This window comes from Denticeps clupeoides, chromosome 16 (assembly GCF_900700375.1).
Source record: "Denticeps clupeoides chromosome 16, fDenClu1.1, whole genome shotgun sequence".
Lineage (NCBI taxonomy): Eukaryota > Metazoa > Chordata > Actinopteri > Clupeiformes > Denticipitidae > Denticeps > Denticeps clupeoides.
The window spans coordinates 13,149,359-13,162,607 of NC_041722.1; the positions used below are offsets into that span (position 1 = coordinate 13,149,359).

Genomic DNA, 13,249 nt, shown 5'->3' on the forward strand with positions numbered 1-13,249 from the left:
AAAAACCACTTAAGTAATTTGATTGAATTCCTGCGACTATTTGGTGTGTTAATATGAATTGGGTTTAGCAGACATTGCCTGGTTAATTTTCACAGTGCTGGTTTTGCCCATCCCACCTCCAACCGCGCTCCTGCGTCACGGCGCGCAGCAGCCAATCAGAGGCGCCCTACGGCGACTCCGTTCGGCCAAACCGTGCGGTTAAGTCGCGTCGTCGCCTCGGCTCGAATCACACCCGAGTCGCGTCTCACAATGGCGAGGTAGTGGGGGTAAAAATGGGGGCGCTTCTCAGGACCAAAAAAAGGAAAAAAGACGCCGTCGGTTCGGGCTGAGGGTTTTTCTGCAGGGCGGCGACAGCGCCGGAATGCCCGGCGACAGAGGACGGATTTAGGCGGGGGGTGTACATGGAGACGAGCGGCTTTCTGAACACGCGACAGTAGCCGCGGTCACGTTACGCGGAGAAGACGCCGCGCTCTTCCTGCTCCGCGACACTCGGCGGCGAAACCTCGCGTCGTTCCTGTTCCGAGCGCTGGTGGGGATGGCGGGCAGAAGCCGGAGAGCCTGCTTCAGCGCTCTCCTGGGGCTGGTGGTCGGCTTCACGCTGGCGTCCAGGCTCGTCCTGCCCCGGGCTGCCGAGCTGAAGAAAGCCGGCCAGAGGCGGGCGGCCAGCACCGGCGGCTGCGGGGCGAAGAAGGACTACGGGGCCGGCGGGCTCGCCTGGCCGCCGCAGGATAGCGGTCCTCCGCCGGCGACGGGGACGCCCGTCCCGCGGCCGGACAGGTTTCTGTACGTGGGGGTCATGACCGCGCAGAAGTACCTGAACAGCCGGGCCGTGGCGGCGCACAGGTTCGTAGACCTCCGTCCTGCCGTCCCCTCTGCGTTTTTATCCCGTTCAAATGCAAACTCTCCAGGTTCAAAATGGCCTGAGGGGGGTTTTCCAGCCCCGTTAACTCCGTGTTATAACGCTGTACTAAACCTGTAATAGCCCGAACATTACAATATACATTACAGTATATTACATTACAAGTTCCGGTTTTGGTGCCTCTATGACCCTTTCTTCCATGTACATGGTGCTGTTGAAAGAGTTTTAATTGGTTTATTTGACCCGACACTAACCGGTTTAAAATGCCTCGCGCGGTTAATGTGAGGGCTCGGCCTTGATGACATTAAGTGAAGTCTGGATTTCATACGTGCCGTCGTGTGGGTGCCTTAATGTCCAAAGAAGGTCACCGTGCCGAGGACGTTTCTGTAAATGCGCCCGGGGAGGTGCGGTAGAAGTGGGGCTTGAGGAGGCCGAGGTCCGTTCATAATATATGTGCATCACGTGAACGTCTGCAACATCTTTGTTGTTCTCGGTGTCCCACAGGACCTGGGCTCAGTCTGTTCCCGGCAAGGTAGAGTTTTTCTCCAGCGAAGGCTCGGACACCAGCATCCCGATTCCCATAGTAGCTCTGAAGAATGTGGACGACTCCTACCCGCCGCAGAAGAAGTCCTTCATGATGCTGAAGTACATGCACGACCACTACCTCGACCAGTTCGAGTGGTTCATGCGCGCCGACGACGACGTCTACATTAAGAGCGACAAGTTGGAGGCCTTCCTGCGCAGCCTCAACAGCAGCCAGCCCATCTTCCTCGGCCAGACGGGCATGGGCGCCCGAGACGAGCTGGGCAAGCTGGCGCTGGAGCCCGGGGAGAACTTCTGCATGGGTGGCCCGGGGGTCATCATGAGCCGCGAGGTGCTGCGCAGGATGGTGCCACACATCCGCCAGTGCCTGCAGGAGATGTACACCACCCACGAGGACGTGGAAGTTGGCCGGTGTGTGCGCCGCTTCGCCGGCGTTCAGTGCGTTTGGTCGTATGAGGTAAAGTCCGTACTTGATTCTCTGCGTTGTTCAGGAACGTAGGAGCAAATGTTAATGCTTTTGCTTTCCTATTTTTCATTTTTGACTTTCTAATGTGCGCTGTTCTGAAATGAGCCGCACTCTTTAAGTTTTCAGAATCCATCATGGCAGGTTGACGCTTGGGAGAAGAGATGCTTTATTCTGCCTTGTGTTCTTCGAAAAGTCCACGAGCTTTTTATGTTCCCCTTGCAAGAATTAGCTGCCGCGTAATTCCAACGCTCCAACGTGTAATTAATGGCTTTATTCACAAGAAACACATTCTGTCTGACGGCCACATAAAGGAATCAGGGTTTTTTTTTTTTTTTTTGCAGTGTGTGTGTGTGTGTGTGTGTATAATTAAAACCACCAAATAATCAGTCCAAAACACATTCATTGATGTCCACCACAGAACCTCCGCTGCGTTTCGTTTATGCCTGCAAACCCTCATGAGCTCCTCCACAAGACCCGCTCTTGTGGAATTTGGCCAACGTCAGCCATCTCTCGCTTGTTCCCTCCCATAAATATGGATTTGAATTGAGGTGTATCTTAAGAGTGTTGAACAGTGCACGAAGCGTCTAGTTGGCCCGCCATTACTTCTAGTACGAGGAACTCTATCCCCATTAAAGCCACCATCGCTAGGGAAGCCAGAAGGAGCTTTAACGTGCATTTGAAGTCGGCTTTAATTACAGCTGTAGTTGGCTAGTTACAGGGCGGGCAGATGAGGAGCCTTCCATTAATGTCAGCAGGCTCTGCCATAAGGGCATTTATGGACCTGAAGCGTGCCTCAACTAGGACTGTGTGTGACTTCCTGTATTGACCGAGGACACCACTTTGGTGGTGGTGCTTAAGTCCTGAATATTAACTATGAATGGCCGAGGAACCTCATGTCGTGGAACTGTTTCTGTTCGTGTAGGAAAAAATCTGCGGGCGCGTAGCATTTGATGGTGACGCATGAAGTCTCTGAATTGATGGGGCCGCCTCGGCCAAGAAATTCCCGGGGATCCAGATCTCCTGGGCTGTGTGTTCCTTAAACGTCTGAAATAATCCTGGATTCAGGGGGATCCTGAAGGACACTGGCCGCCAGGAGATGCCAATCTTCTCCTCCTTGGGCTATGACCATAAGCCCCTCCAACTTAAGCTCATCTTCCCGGAATCCTCTCTGGAGCTGGCGAGGTGTCCTCGCTGCTGTGTAGCCGTTAGATGTTCTGATGGCATCTGCCTCAATCCAGTTTCATAAATCATCGGCAGCCTCACGCTGAGACTCTTCTTGGAATTGGAAGCTCGTGTTTAATTGCACAATTTTAGACGTCCGACTGTTTTTGGCTCGGTTGTCCAGCAACGTCTCCAGATCGCTGCTCCTGACTCGTCTTCTTTCTCGGATTCTTCAGAACATCACCCGCAGTGAGAGGAGGAGAACTAGAGCCTGCATCTGCTCACCTCTGCCGCCCTTGTGTGGTGGGCTGGGTGTTAATATGTGGGCCGCTGTGAGATGTTTGCTGTGACCCAGCGTGAAGAAGTCCCTCGAGCGATATTGATTTATTCTCGCCTGGGGGCGGGACCTGGAGGACCCGTTTTTAGGCCAGGCCGGAGGGACCTGCTGTATATTTACCCTTTAATGACATTGGCCCTCTGTTCCGTGGTTATAGAAGCCGCTTCTTCTCCCGTCGGGTAGGGCTCGGCTTTCTTCCAGCGCGACGTCCCTTGGCGGGCGGGCGTCTCCACCCCCCTCCGCCCACGTCTCAGGTGGACGTGCGTTCCCTCTGTTGGCGTCTTCTTTATGGTCGCCCATGCAGCATGGTGGACAGACCTGCCCTAACAGGCCCCGACGCAGGTCGTCTCCACCCGGTCCCCTGTCCTCGCGGTCTGTCACTGCGACTGTGGGGCAGACGAGAGTCCACAGGAAGTGTGCCGCCCACGCATGTCCTCCACTCTTCAGTGCCGTACGGCCTCTTGCAAGCGCAGGGACCTCGACTCTGTCCCTTCAGTAAGAGGAATGAGAGTTATGCTGCAGCGCCAGTCCTATATTTTGTGGCTCTTGCACACAAAGTCTTTTTTAGGAGATTTATGTGAGATTGGCCGTTATTATATGCATTTTTCGTCCAAAGCACTTAACATTTCTGCGCTTTATTTTGGCGTGCAGACGTCGAGAGGTTCATTCTGCGGAGCAGTGAAATTTCTCCATATGTGACTTTACAGATGATGGGGGTTTCGATGGAAACGGGGCTCACTTGGGAACTCGGACTTGATTTAATATCGATTTCAGACAAGTAATTGGGGTACAACAGAGACCTCCTCATTTCTGTAGCTCTAACGCAATTAATTTCCCGCGCTGCTGCTGCACGAATTAATTAGCCCCTCTGATCGGAGTGCACGTCTCCAGGGTCGCCAGGAGTTTCACTACGTCCTTTTTTACCTGGTTTTTACATTTTAAAATTCACTCCTCCAAAAGAGCCTGAGGCTAAATGCCCTCATTGCCCTATCTGTGTTTATAATGAGCGGGCTGAGCCGTCCCGCTGTCTGACTTCTCCGGGGCTCAGACGGCCGTATATGTGGCCAACCTCGTGTATTTTCAGATTTCCTGTGGCCACTAGAGCCATGTGTGTGTTTATTCTGCCGCGTTTCAGCACTCCCTCGGATGGAGCTAAAATTAGGCTCGGCGAAATGAGCAAATAAATGTTTACAAGGCCTGTTCGAAAAATACATGCAAACAGGGGCCTGAAGAGCTCGCGCTGTCTTTAAAGAGGAAAAAAGAAGCGCACCAGGTCGCGTAGGGAAAGCGCAGCGAAATTTCTCGCGTGTTTAGCATGGCCAGGACCGAGCCTCGCGGGGCTGGAGCTGGCTGACTAAGCACTTTATGAGTTTCTGCCTTGTTATTCCTGCCTTTCCTGTAAACCCTGAACGGCAGATTTGTGGTCTAACATTCTGACAAAATGAAAGAGGGTGAAGTGATTGTCCTTGTGATGCACAGCACATGGTGTCCTCTGCATTTATCCCATCACCCTTGGTGAGCAGTAGGCAGCCATGAAAGGCGCCCTGGGGTGCAATGCAGTACCTTGCTCAAGGGGACCTCAGTGACCGCTCGGGACTTGAACCTGTAACCCGCTTGGCCACAACTGCCCCGTTTGAAAAATATTACAAGTTCCGAATAAGAGAAAATGTATCTGCATAAAAGCAGGTACATTTTTCAACAACTCCTCCATGAAGCATGTGTAAAAGCATGTAAAACCAGGTATGACCAACTGTCACATGATTATTTTCTCACTTACTTACTGGCATGGCATTGCTGGGTTGCTAATGCAGAACTCTGTGCTTGTAAATTGAAGTGCACAAGTAGTAAATGTTACTTCCCTCACGCCCTTTCATCTATTTTCCATAGTTTTTTGTTTTTGCTATTAATGTAGAGTTACCTAAAGCAGTAAAACAAATTATTAATCAGTTATTACAGTTTTCTGTAATAGAAATGTACAATGGCTGTTCTCAATCCAGCATGCTGTAATGAAATATCTTTTTTTTTTTTTTTTTTTTCGTCTCTGATGATTAACATTGCTTACAATACCAGTATGACGGGATCTTGCACCACAAGATCTCACAATATTTAAAAAAGATTACTATTCTCAGCCATGAGCAGGAAGGATGGACTGCTGTGCTCCCCGTCACACAGTCACAACAGAAATGGTGCTAATTGGCAGTTCTTCAGCAAAATTCTGCCTCGTAATATGATCAAACTCACTTGACCATCGTAATTGACCTGATCGGGATTGCACAATCGTCACACTCCTATCTTACAATCCAAAAATGGTCAAGTCAATTGTCTGGTCATTTTTTCACACAAAATTACTTTGGACTTGCCAAACATTTTCTCAGAATCACAGATTGTGACTCTTATCTTACTATGCGTAAGATAAACCAGAAAACCACAGTTTTTTTTTGTTTAATATGTTTACAGAGAAACAGTAAAAATTTGTAGAAAGGGCCTGAAGAAGCACGTCACTTTCATGCTTGTCTGACGGTTATGATTGTTCTACCTCAGGCATGTGAAATGTTCCTCATTTTTTTGTCTTATTGAAGAATTCCTTGAAAACCGGTTTTATGTTTCAAAGCCATATGTGAATATGGCCCTGAGATCTTGAGATGTATGGAAGATGACCATGATCTACTCCACCGGTGCGGGCATTTGCGTCCCCGGTGCTCGTAAACAAATAAAAATCCGAGCGCGCGTCTAATCATATTCAGAAGCCTTGGCTCTTTTCCTGTCCTGACCAGCTGCTCCAGGGTCACCGTTGCCAGAATCTCCAGCCCGATTTTAATTTCAAAAGCAAGTTGGCCTAAGTATGTATATGTGCTCCTTCCTAAGAACAATCAGAGCTTTGTGCGTTTGGCAACAGTGAAGCTTTCTTTCAGTCACTTCACTCTGCCGTTTTTTTTTTTTTTTTTTAAACCTCAATTTCAATTTGTTCTAATCCCGTTCCCTTCTCTCAGTGAAGTTCACGTGTTTTGGTTTAGATGTAATAAAAAAAGAGAAATCACCAGGCTGTTTGTCTGTAGGATGGAGCAGAATTGGCCACACAGAGCAGATGTTTGTAATGACAAAAGCTCGTGTTACAAAAGTGACTTTTTTTTTTTGCTTAATTGAACAACAAATGCTCTGGACGAACAGAACGGGACTCGCGTTTGCCCGGCGTTGGCGCCCGGAGCGCGTGTCCGAACTCCCGGCATGTAGTGCCGGCGGTGGCTAGTCCTACAGAAGGCAGCGGCACTGGCACGCCCCTCAAAGCTATGCTGGAATGTCTCCTCGTTCGAGGCCGGTCACGTGCACGCCATTGTGCCGCTGGAGACCGACCTGCCGCCACAAGGCGAACCGGTTCTGTGCCGCTGAGTCATGTTCCGACGCGAGCGCGCGGGCCGCGCGGCCTTCGTCAAACTCGCTTTCAGCCGCATGCAGGTCTGGTTCGGTCGCGGTCTTATCTCCAGTGACATCAGTGTGGCTCCTCAACACGAACGCTGCCGACTTCCCGGCTGAAAAGCATCGTGTCATCACGCCACCAACAGACTGAGACCTCTGATGCTCAGATTTTAGGGGCAGTGGTGGCCTAGCGGTTAAGGAAGCGGCCCCGTAATCAGAAGGTTGCCGGTTCGAATCCCGATCCGCCAAGGTGCCACTGAGGTGCCACTGAGCAAAGCACCGTCCCCACACACTGCTCCCCGGGCGCCTGTCATGGCTGCCCACTGCTCACTCAGGGTGATGGGTTAAATGCAGAGGACAAATTTCACTGTTTGCACTGTGTGCTGTGCTGCTGTGTATCACATGTGACAATCACTTCACTTAAACAAAGATACCAGCGTTTTGTAAAGCATGCGGCCGCCGTGGGTCTTTCCTCTGACCGCTTGACACGGTTTCTCTCACAGGAAGTCGATTAGTGTGCCTTTTAAACTCCTCACTTCCACCGGCTGTTATATTGAGTGTCTCGCGTCTCTCTCTAGAAACGCATTCAGGAAAAAATCCTCTTCCTGTTTGGGTGCTCCGCTCGCCCGTCATTGTGTTGGCCGGAGGGCGAGACGGCAGGTCTCGTACGTAATTAGGCTTACAATGCCTCTATTCAGGCCAGAGTAGAATCACGAAATGAGATCATCTTCCAGCTATCTCCAGCTATCCCTGAGTCGCCGGCTCCTGTGATCCCGAGCTGAGAAGGACTGGGCAGGCCAGCACTGTGCTGAAGTCGGCACTTCCCTCGGCCCCGGCTCCCGTTCCTGCTCCAGTTCCAGGAGCCCGCCCGAAATCCGCCCCGCGGCCGCTGCTGTGGGTCTCATGTAACGGAAATTGTCGCTTATAAATCGGTCAGCCGATTGAAGGTGATGGTGATTAATTGTTGGTTTATTGCTTTCTCCAGGGTTAGATGCGGTGTTTAGCTGCTTAAAGAGTGTTGAGGAGACCAGGGATTAGAACTGGTTGTCAGAATACAGAATGAAGGAATGTGTCAAAGCGCCTTTATTTTGTTCGCATTTTGTTCGTGTGGATAGCAGATTGAGTTACCTTGGTGGGCAACAAGTTACTGACTGAGACCGCACCGCTTTAGTTGGGAATAATCGGTTCTGGCCGGTGAGCGCGTTCCATCGTCCCATCAGGATCTTTATCGTTTGCTCAGAGCTGTAGGCGTAGTGCAGTATAGTGCACGAGACAGTAAATCGCCACGTTGGCAAGACATTTAACCCTGAGTGTCTCCAGGGGGACTGTCCCTGTAACTACTGAGTGTAAGTCGCTCTGGATAAGGGCGTCTCATAAATGCTGTAAATGTAAATGACCAGTCAACAAGCCCCATGCTGTGCTGGGATTGGCTAATGGGTTTTCATCTCTGCACGTTGTCTGGTGGAATAACTGAACCCACGGCCATTTATTGGTGGCGCAGTCCCTTTACTCCTCCCATGAAGGGGGTTATTGGATCAGCGTCCCGTTTCACACGGCCTGGCTACTGATTGGTGCGTGTCGGTCCTCGCAGAGAGAGGCACGTGGGGCATGTTCACCGTCTTCTGGACGTGCAGGAATCAACAGATGTTATCTAGAACCTGGACAACTAGCCGCCCACTGCATTTTGACTGCTTTACAAAGTGACGAGTGGGAGGAGCCTATGGTGACGACTGTCAGTTGTCCAACGCGTGTATGTGACAAAAAAAAGTTGGCAAGTTTTGGTTTAGTTTAGCTTCAGGATAATAAGAATCTGTGTAGAATCCGAACTAGCGCTTGCCCCGCCCCTTTAAAGCTTATCGGTGCCGCTGGGCGCACGCACAGTAGTTTTATGGCTTATTTTTCCAGTCCGCCTCCGACTGTCTGGCCTCAGCGTCTCGCAGTCACGCTGTCCTGAGGACTCCGTCCACACAGTCCCCTTTTCTTCTCGCTGTAAAGTCAGCCAAGTCGTTTGTCTTCAGATTTTCTTTTTTCTCCCCCTCTCTAATTGTGTCCTCTCGTCCCAGACCATTCCTGCCAGAGACCATTTAGTCGACGCCGAAAAAAGGCCCCGGAGCTTTTTGCTCACCGCTACCAGCCCACATATTGCCTGGGCCCAGTCCGCCGGGTGGAGCTGCCATTGGTTGGCAACTCCTGCCGTCCATCCGTGGCCCTGAGATGGTCGTGTTCCTGGCTTTTGTCCATGGCCTCTTTTCGGCTTTTTTCCTTCTTCCTTCCACTGAATATAAAAGTTCTTGCTCTGCTGCTGCTGGCTTTCGGGCTACTGCTACGCTCACTGATGGCTTCAATTAGTTCTGCATAGAAACTTAATTTAAGGACAAATTGAAGCGAATTAAAAGCCTTTAACCTACAATGTGACGGTATTTTTTACTAATTGAGATTCTGCGCCTGCAGCAGGACAACCAGTATGGACGTAGTGCCACCGTTTGATAGTTCTGAGAAAGTTACGACCTGCAGTAATGAATAATGAATACAGACTAACATGAATCCACTGGAGTAATGAACATCAAAAACAAAAAATATTCTAAGAGTCTTTGGAAGTTGGGTAGATGCGGCAAGCTAAATAAATATTTTAGTAGATGTGGAATTTGGCCAAAGACTCTTTATTTTCCTTTTTTTTATGTTTTGATGTTGATATTGCATTTTTAGGCAGCTGAAAAATTGCCGACCAAGCATTTTTACACACAAAAGGAAAAACCTCATTCAATTTCATCTCTGTGACAAATTTAGGATATTTAATATTTGCCATGGGGACACAAATGACACAGAATGGTCAGTTCTGCGATGGTCAAGCATGCAGCATTTGAGGTGGAGGTGAACACTGGAAAAGAACTGCGTTAAACTCCAAGGAGGTGGTCTTAATCTTGGAAATGGTATAAAGGTCACGGGAAACAGTCGCTTGGGTCACGTCGGGGTCTGTTACGCTGCGTCTGGTGAGCTGATCTGCTAAATGGACCTGTTATCACTCTGGCTGGTGGCCCGCTGGTGGTTCCCGCGACCATCTGCTCGTGCGAGAAAGGGGCTGGATGACTGGTGACCTCCATACGTTTGTTGTGTGAACCCCTGTCCATCCGGCTGCCCACGGTGCTCAAACAGCTGAAGCGTGTCGTTTTTTTTTTTTTTTTTTTTTTGGTATGGTTTGTTCGCATTCCTGCCGTCCTGTCCGACATTTGACCATCCCGGGAAACTTGCAGACGCCAGGGGTCCCGATCTTCCACCTCTGATTGGCTGTATTAGTGGTTTTGTGTCACCGGTGCACTCTGCCACCCTGCTGGTCGTGTGGTCAGTGTGAGCATCGGTCAGCCGACGTGGCCCTTCATCAACATGTGGCGGCCCAGCGGCAGCAGGGACAGGTGGTGGCGAGTGTCGCATTGTGTGCGATGTGATGCGCGGGTGTGTGTGTCGTTGGGTTCTACACCCCTGTGTGTTTGCACAAGTGTGGTGGGTGGGCTAATTGTGCCACGTTACATGTGACTTGGGTGGTATTGTTGGTGATTAGTCCTTGTGATGCTCCATCACCTCTGGTGTGTGTGTGTGTGTGTGTGTGTGTGTGTGTGTGCGCGCGCTCGTCTGGGCAGCCGTCTGGGAATCGGCACACATGCTTCGCCAGCAAAACCCTGAGAGCCTTTGTTCTCTCCCTCTTCCTGCCTTTCGCTTCTGCCGCTCTGCTGGAACTACAAGAAAGAGATCTTGTCCCTGGATATGGGGACATCGGTTGGCCCCCCAAAAAATAATAAACTCATGGTTTTTTTTTTTTTTTTTTGGTTTTTTTTTTTGTCGATTTTATATGAATGCCAGTTATGGACCCAGATTTCCGTGGGAGATCCTATGCAAATTGGGTTTGTGTTCCCAACCTTTGTGCTTTAGATGTTGCATATTTTGACAGTTAAAGGGCAATTCCCGCTGCAGTGTGAAACCCACAAAACGTGACATTTGTCGGGTGAGCTGATCGCAAAATCACACAGAATCCACGGGGCTTTTGGTTGAATTAATCGCTGTAATTGCGTAGATCTCTGGCACTTTTCCTCTTTTGATTGGTTCACCTGGAAACAAGATGGTTTTCCGTTTCCGCCCCCCTGTTTATTTACCTGCGGGGTGCCGTGCTGCAGGAGCAGGTAAAGCTCATTTGCGCGGCGCCCCTTCTGACGTCACGCTGGCCGGCGGTAATCCGCAGCAATGCGGAGATCAGACGCTGGGCCAGCCTGAACCCTGCGTGTTGCCGCCGGGGTGTTAAGTGCATCGCGGAGGCAGGCGGCGGGCACCGGGCCAGGCTCACATTGTTCCACCTGGACGCTGAATGTCCCACGTACTGCTTTTGTTTGTCCAAGCTTTTTGTTTTGTCCTCTACATTTCTGCTCCGATGAATTCATTTTCCCGAAAGCCCTAAAAGAAATGCGGGGAAAATGTACTACTCTGTACAAATGTAAGAATGTTGGGGTTTTTTTTGTTCTTCAGAGGCTGCAATAAAGTTTTGGGTGATGGTGACCTTATCTAAGGACCTCTGGAGACCCCCGGCTGACTTATCCATGATCTCTTGACCATGGCGTGCCCTGGGCAGCTCAGTAGCTCAGTCTGCGATTAGTCCGCCTTGTGTGTCCGTCAACCCGGACTCTCCTCCGCGATCCGCCGAGTCGGTGTAGGAAGAGCCTAGTCCCTGCTGAGTTTTGAGTTGTGCTTTTTTCAGTTTTGTTCCATCATGACAATTCCTCTCCCTCGCTGCCAATCGCATAGTATTAAGCCCCTCCATCCAATTAAAAGAGATTAGGGTTTAAGAGTCTTACTTGCAGCAGCATGCACCAGGTGTTCCTCGGCCTGTACTGTATCGAGCAGAATAAAAAAGAAAAAATCACCCTGAACAGCTTTGGCCGGAGGTTTAGTGAGAGGTTGTACTACGATGTTCAGTGCGCGGCTGTAATTTAGGGCTTTAGGTGCAGTTCTAATGACAGGACTGGGCTTGAGGGGGTAAAGATAGTCTGTCTGTTCCTGTCATCTCCATCTTCATTCTGTGAATGTACAGAAGGTTTGGAGGTGGGGTGCTTGTGGTCTAGTGGGCAACAAATTTGCCCAGATGACCGCAAAGTGACAGGTTCAAACCCCACCTACTACCAATAGGGCTGCATATGGGGAGGAATCTGATTTTACCATAACCTCAGATCATTTATTGTGACTATATGATCCCCCCCCTCCCTATACCATGCAGTACAGGTTTTTAATATGTATTTTATTACAGTGACACCACCATGTGCATACAGGTTTTAAGCAAAAAATAATGCCTAGTCCCATGCACACGTGAAACAGTCACTATATATGGCTACATTTTTCGGGATTTAAGCCCGTAAACAATACTGTGCTATAAAATATCACACTTCTCAGCCATATCCCTGTGTCCCTGAGCAAGACACTTAATCCATGGAGAAGCTCCCTGTAACTACTAATATTAAGTCGGTCTGGATAATCGCATCACCTAAATGCCACATACTGTGAAATGTAATGTAATTTAGAGCCGAGCCCTCCGGTCGTCGCGGCCGTTTTTTTTTTTAAATGCTTTTGAGTGAGTGATGCCGGCTGCAGACCAGGCGTCGTGGGAGGTATGGAGGGGATGCGAGTTGCCTGCTGTCCTCTTTATTTTTGTAACCTCTGACCTCCTGGTGTAAGCAACAGCACATTTCCAGTGACCGGGCAAACGTAAACAGAGCTGATTTCAGCCAAACTGTCTACGGTGAGAACTTCAACCGATGACCCACTTTAATTTCCTAAATGCTTATCTGAAGAACCCAAACGGCCACTTTGAAAAGCTGCTAATGGTTGGCATTTAATAAAGGTCACGTGTTTGAGAAATCTCGTTTTTATTTGTTTGTCCTGTGCTTGTGACCACAGTGGATTTCAGCCTCTGTCGATCACCTTCCTGGAGTCCCTGCCAAGTTCTTCCTGCGGATTAGCTGATCCGATAGGAGGATAACCTTGTCTGGCGTGAGCGGAGGGATGCACTGACTCCCTGTTGGGGGGGGCGTCGGGCTCGAGGAGATGAAACATGGATGTGGTCAGGTGATATTTTTTTTTTTTTGGGAGCAGGTTTTAATGCAGCCGTTCGTAAGCTGAACAGAGTTCTCCTTCAGAACGGCAAAGCCAGGCAGGCTGGGTGGGAAGAAGAGTTTTTTTTTTTTTTAAATGCTCTCTCCAGAGGGGTGGAGTTGCATCTCGGAGGAGCCGTTCAGAAAGATCTCTTTGTTCGGCATCAGAGCAGGTGAAGGCCAGCTCAGGTTGCCTGTATTTGCGGCCCCATGGGTGATCTGGAAGGATTTTGCGCCACTGTACGACCCCAACCGGCGTTCTCCGGGCTAATAGCGGAGGAACGGGTAACCTCTGACGCCGCACAGCCACAGACATTCTTATTCTCTATCTGCCCTCTGGA

At 50.0% G+C, this 13,249-nt stretch overlaps 1 protein-coding gene across 1 annotated transcript in view; it reads left to right on the forward strand.

The window, feature by feature from the left end:
- The first annotated feature begins 196 nt into the window (after positions 1-196).
- The window catches only part of chsy1 (chondroitin sulfate synthase 1), a 30,896-nt gene continuing 17,843 nt past the window's right edge, over positions 197-13,249 (forward strand). The window contains exons 1-2 of the mRNA XM_028957253.1: positions 197-843; positions 1,364-1,859. Of these exons, the coding sequence (XP_028813086.1) occupies positions 536-843; positions 1,364-1,859 (804 nt within the window). The 5' untranslated portion in view covers positions 197-535. The remainder of the gene's footprint in view (positions 844-1,363; positions 1,860-13,249) is intronic.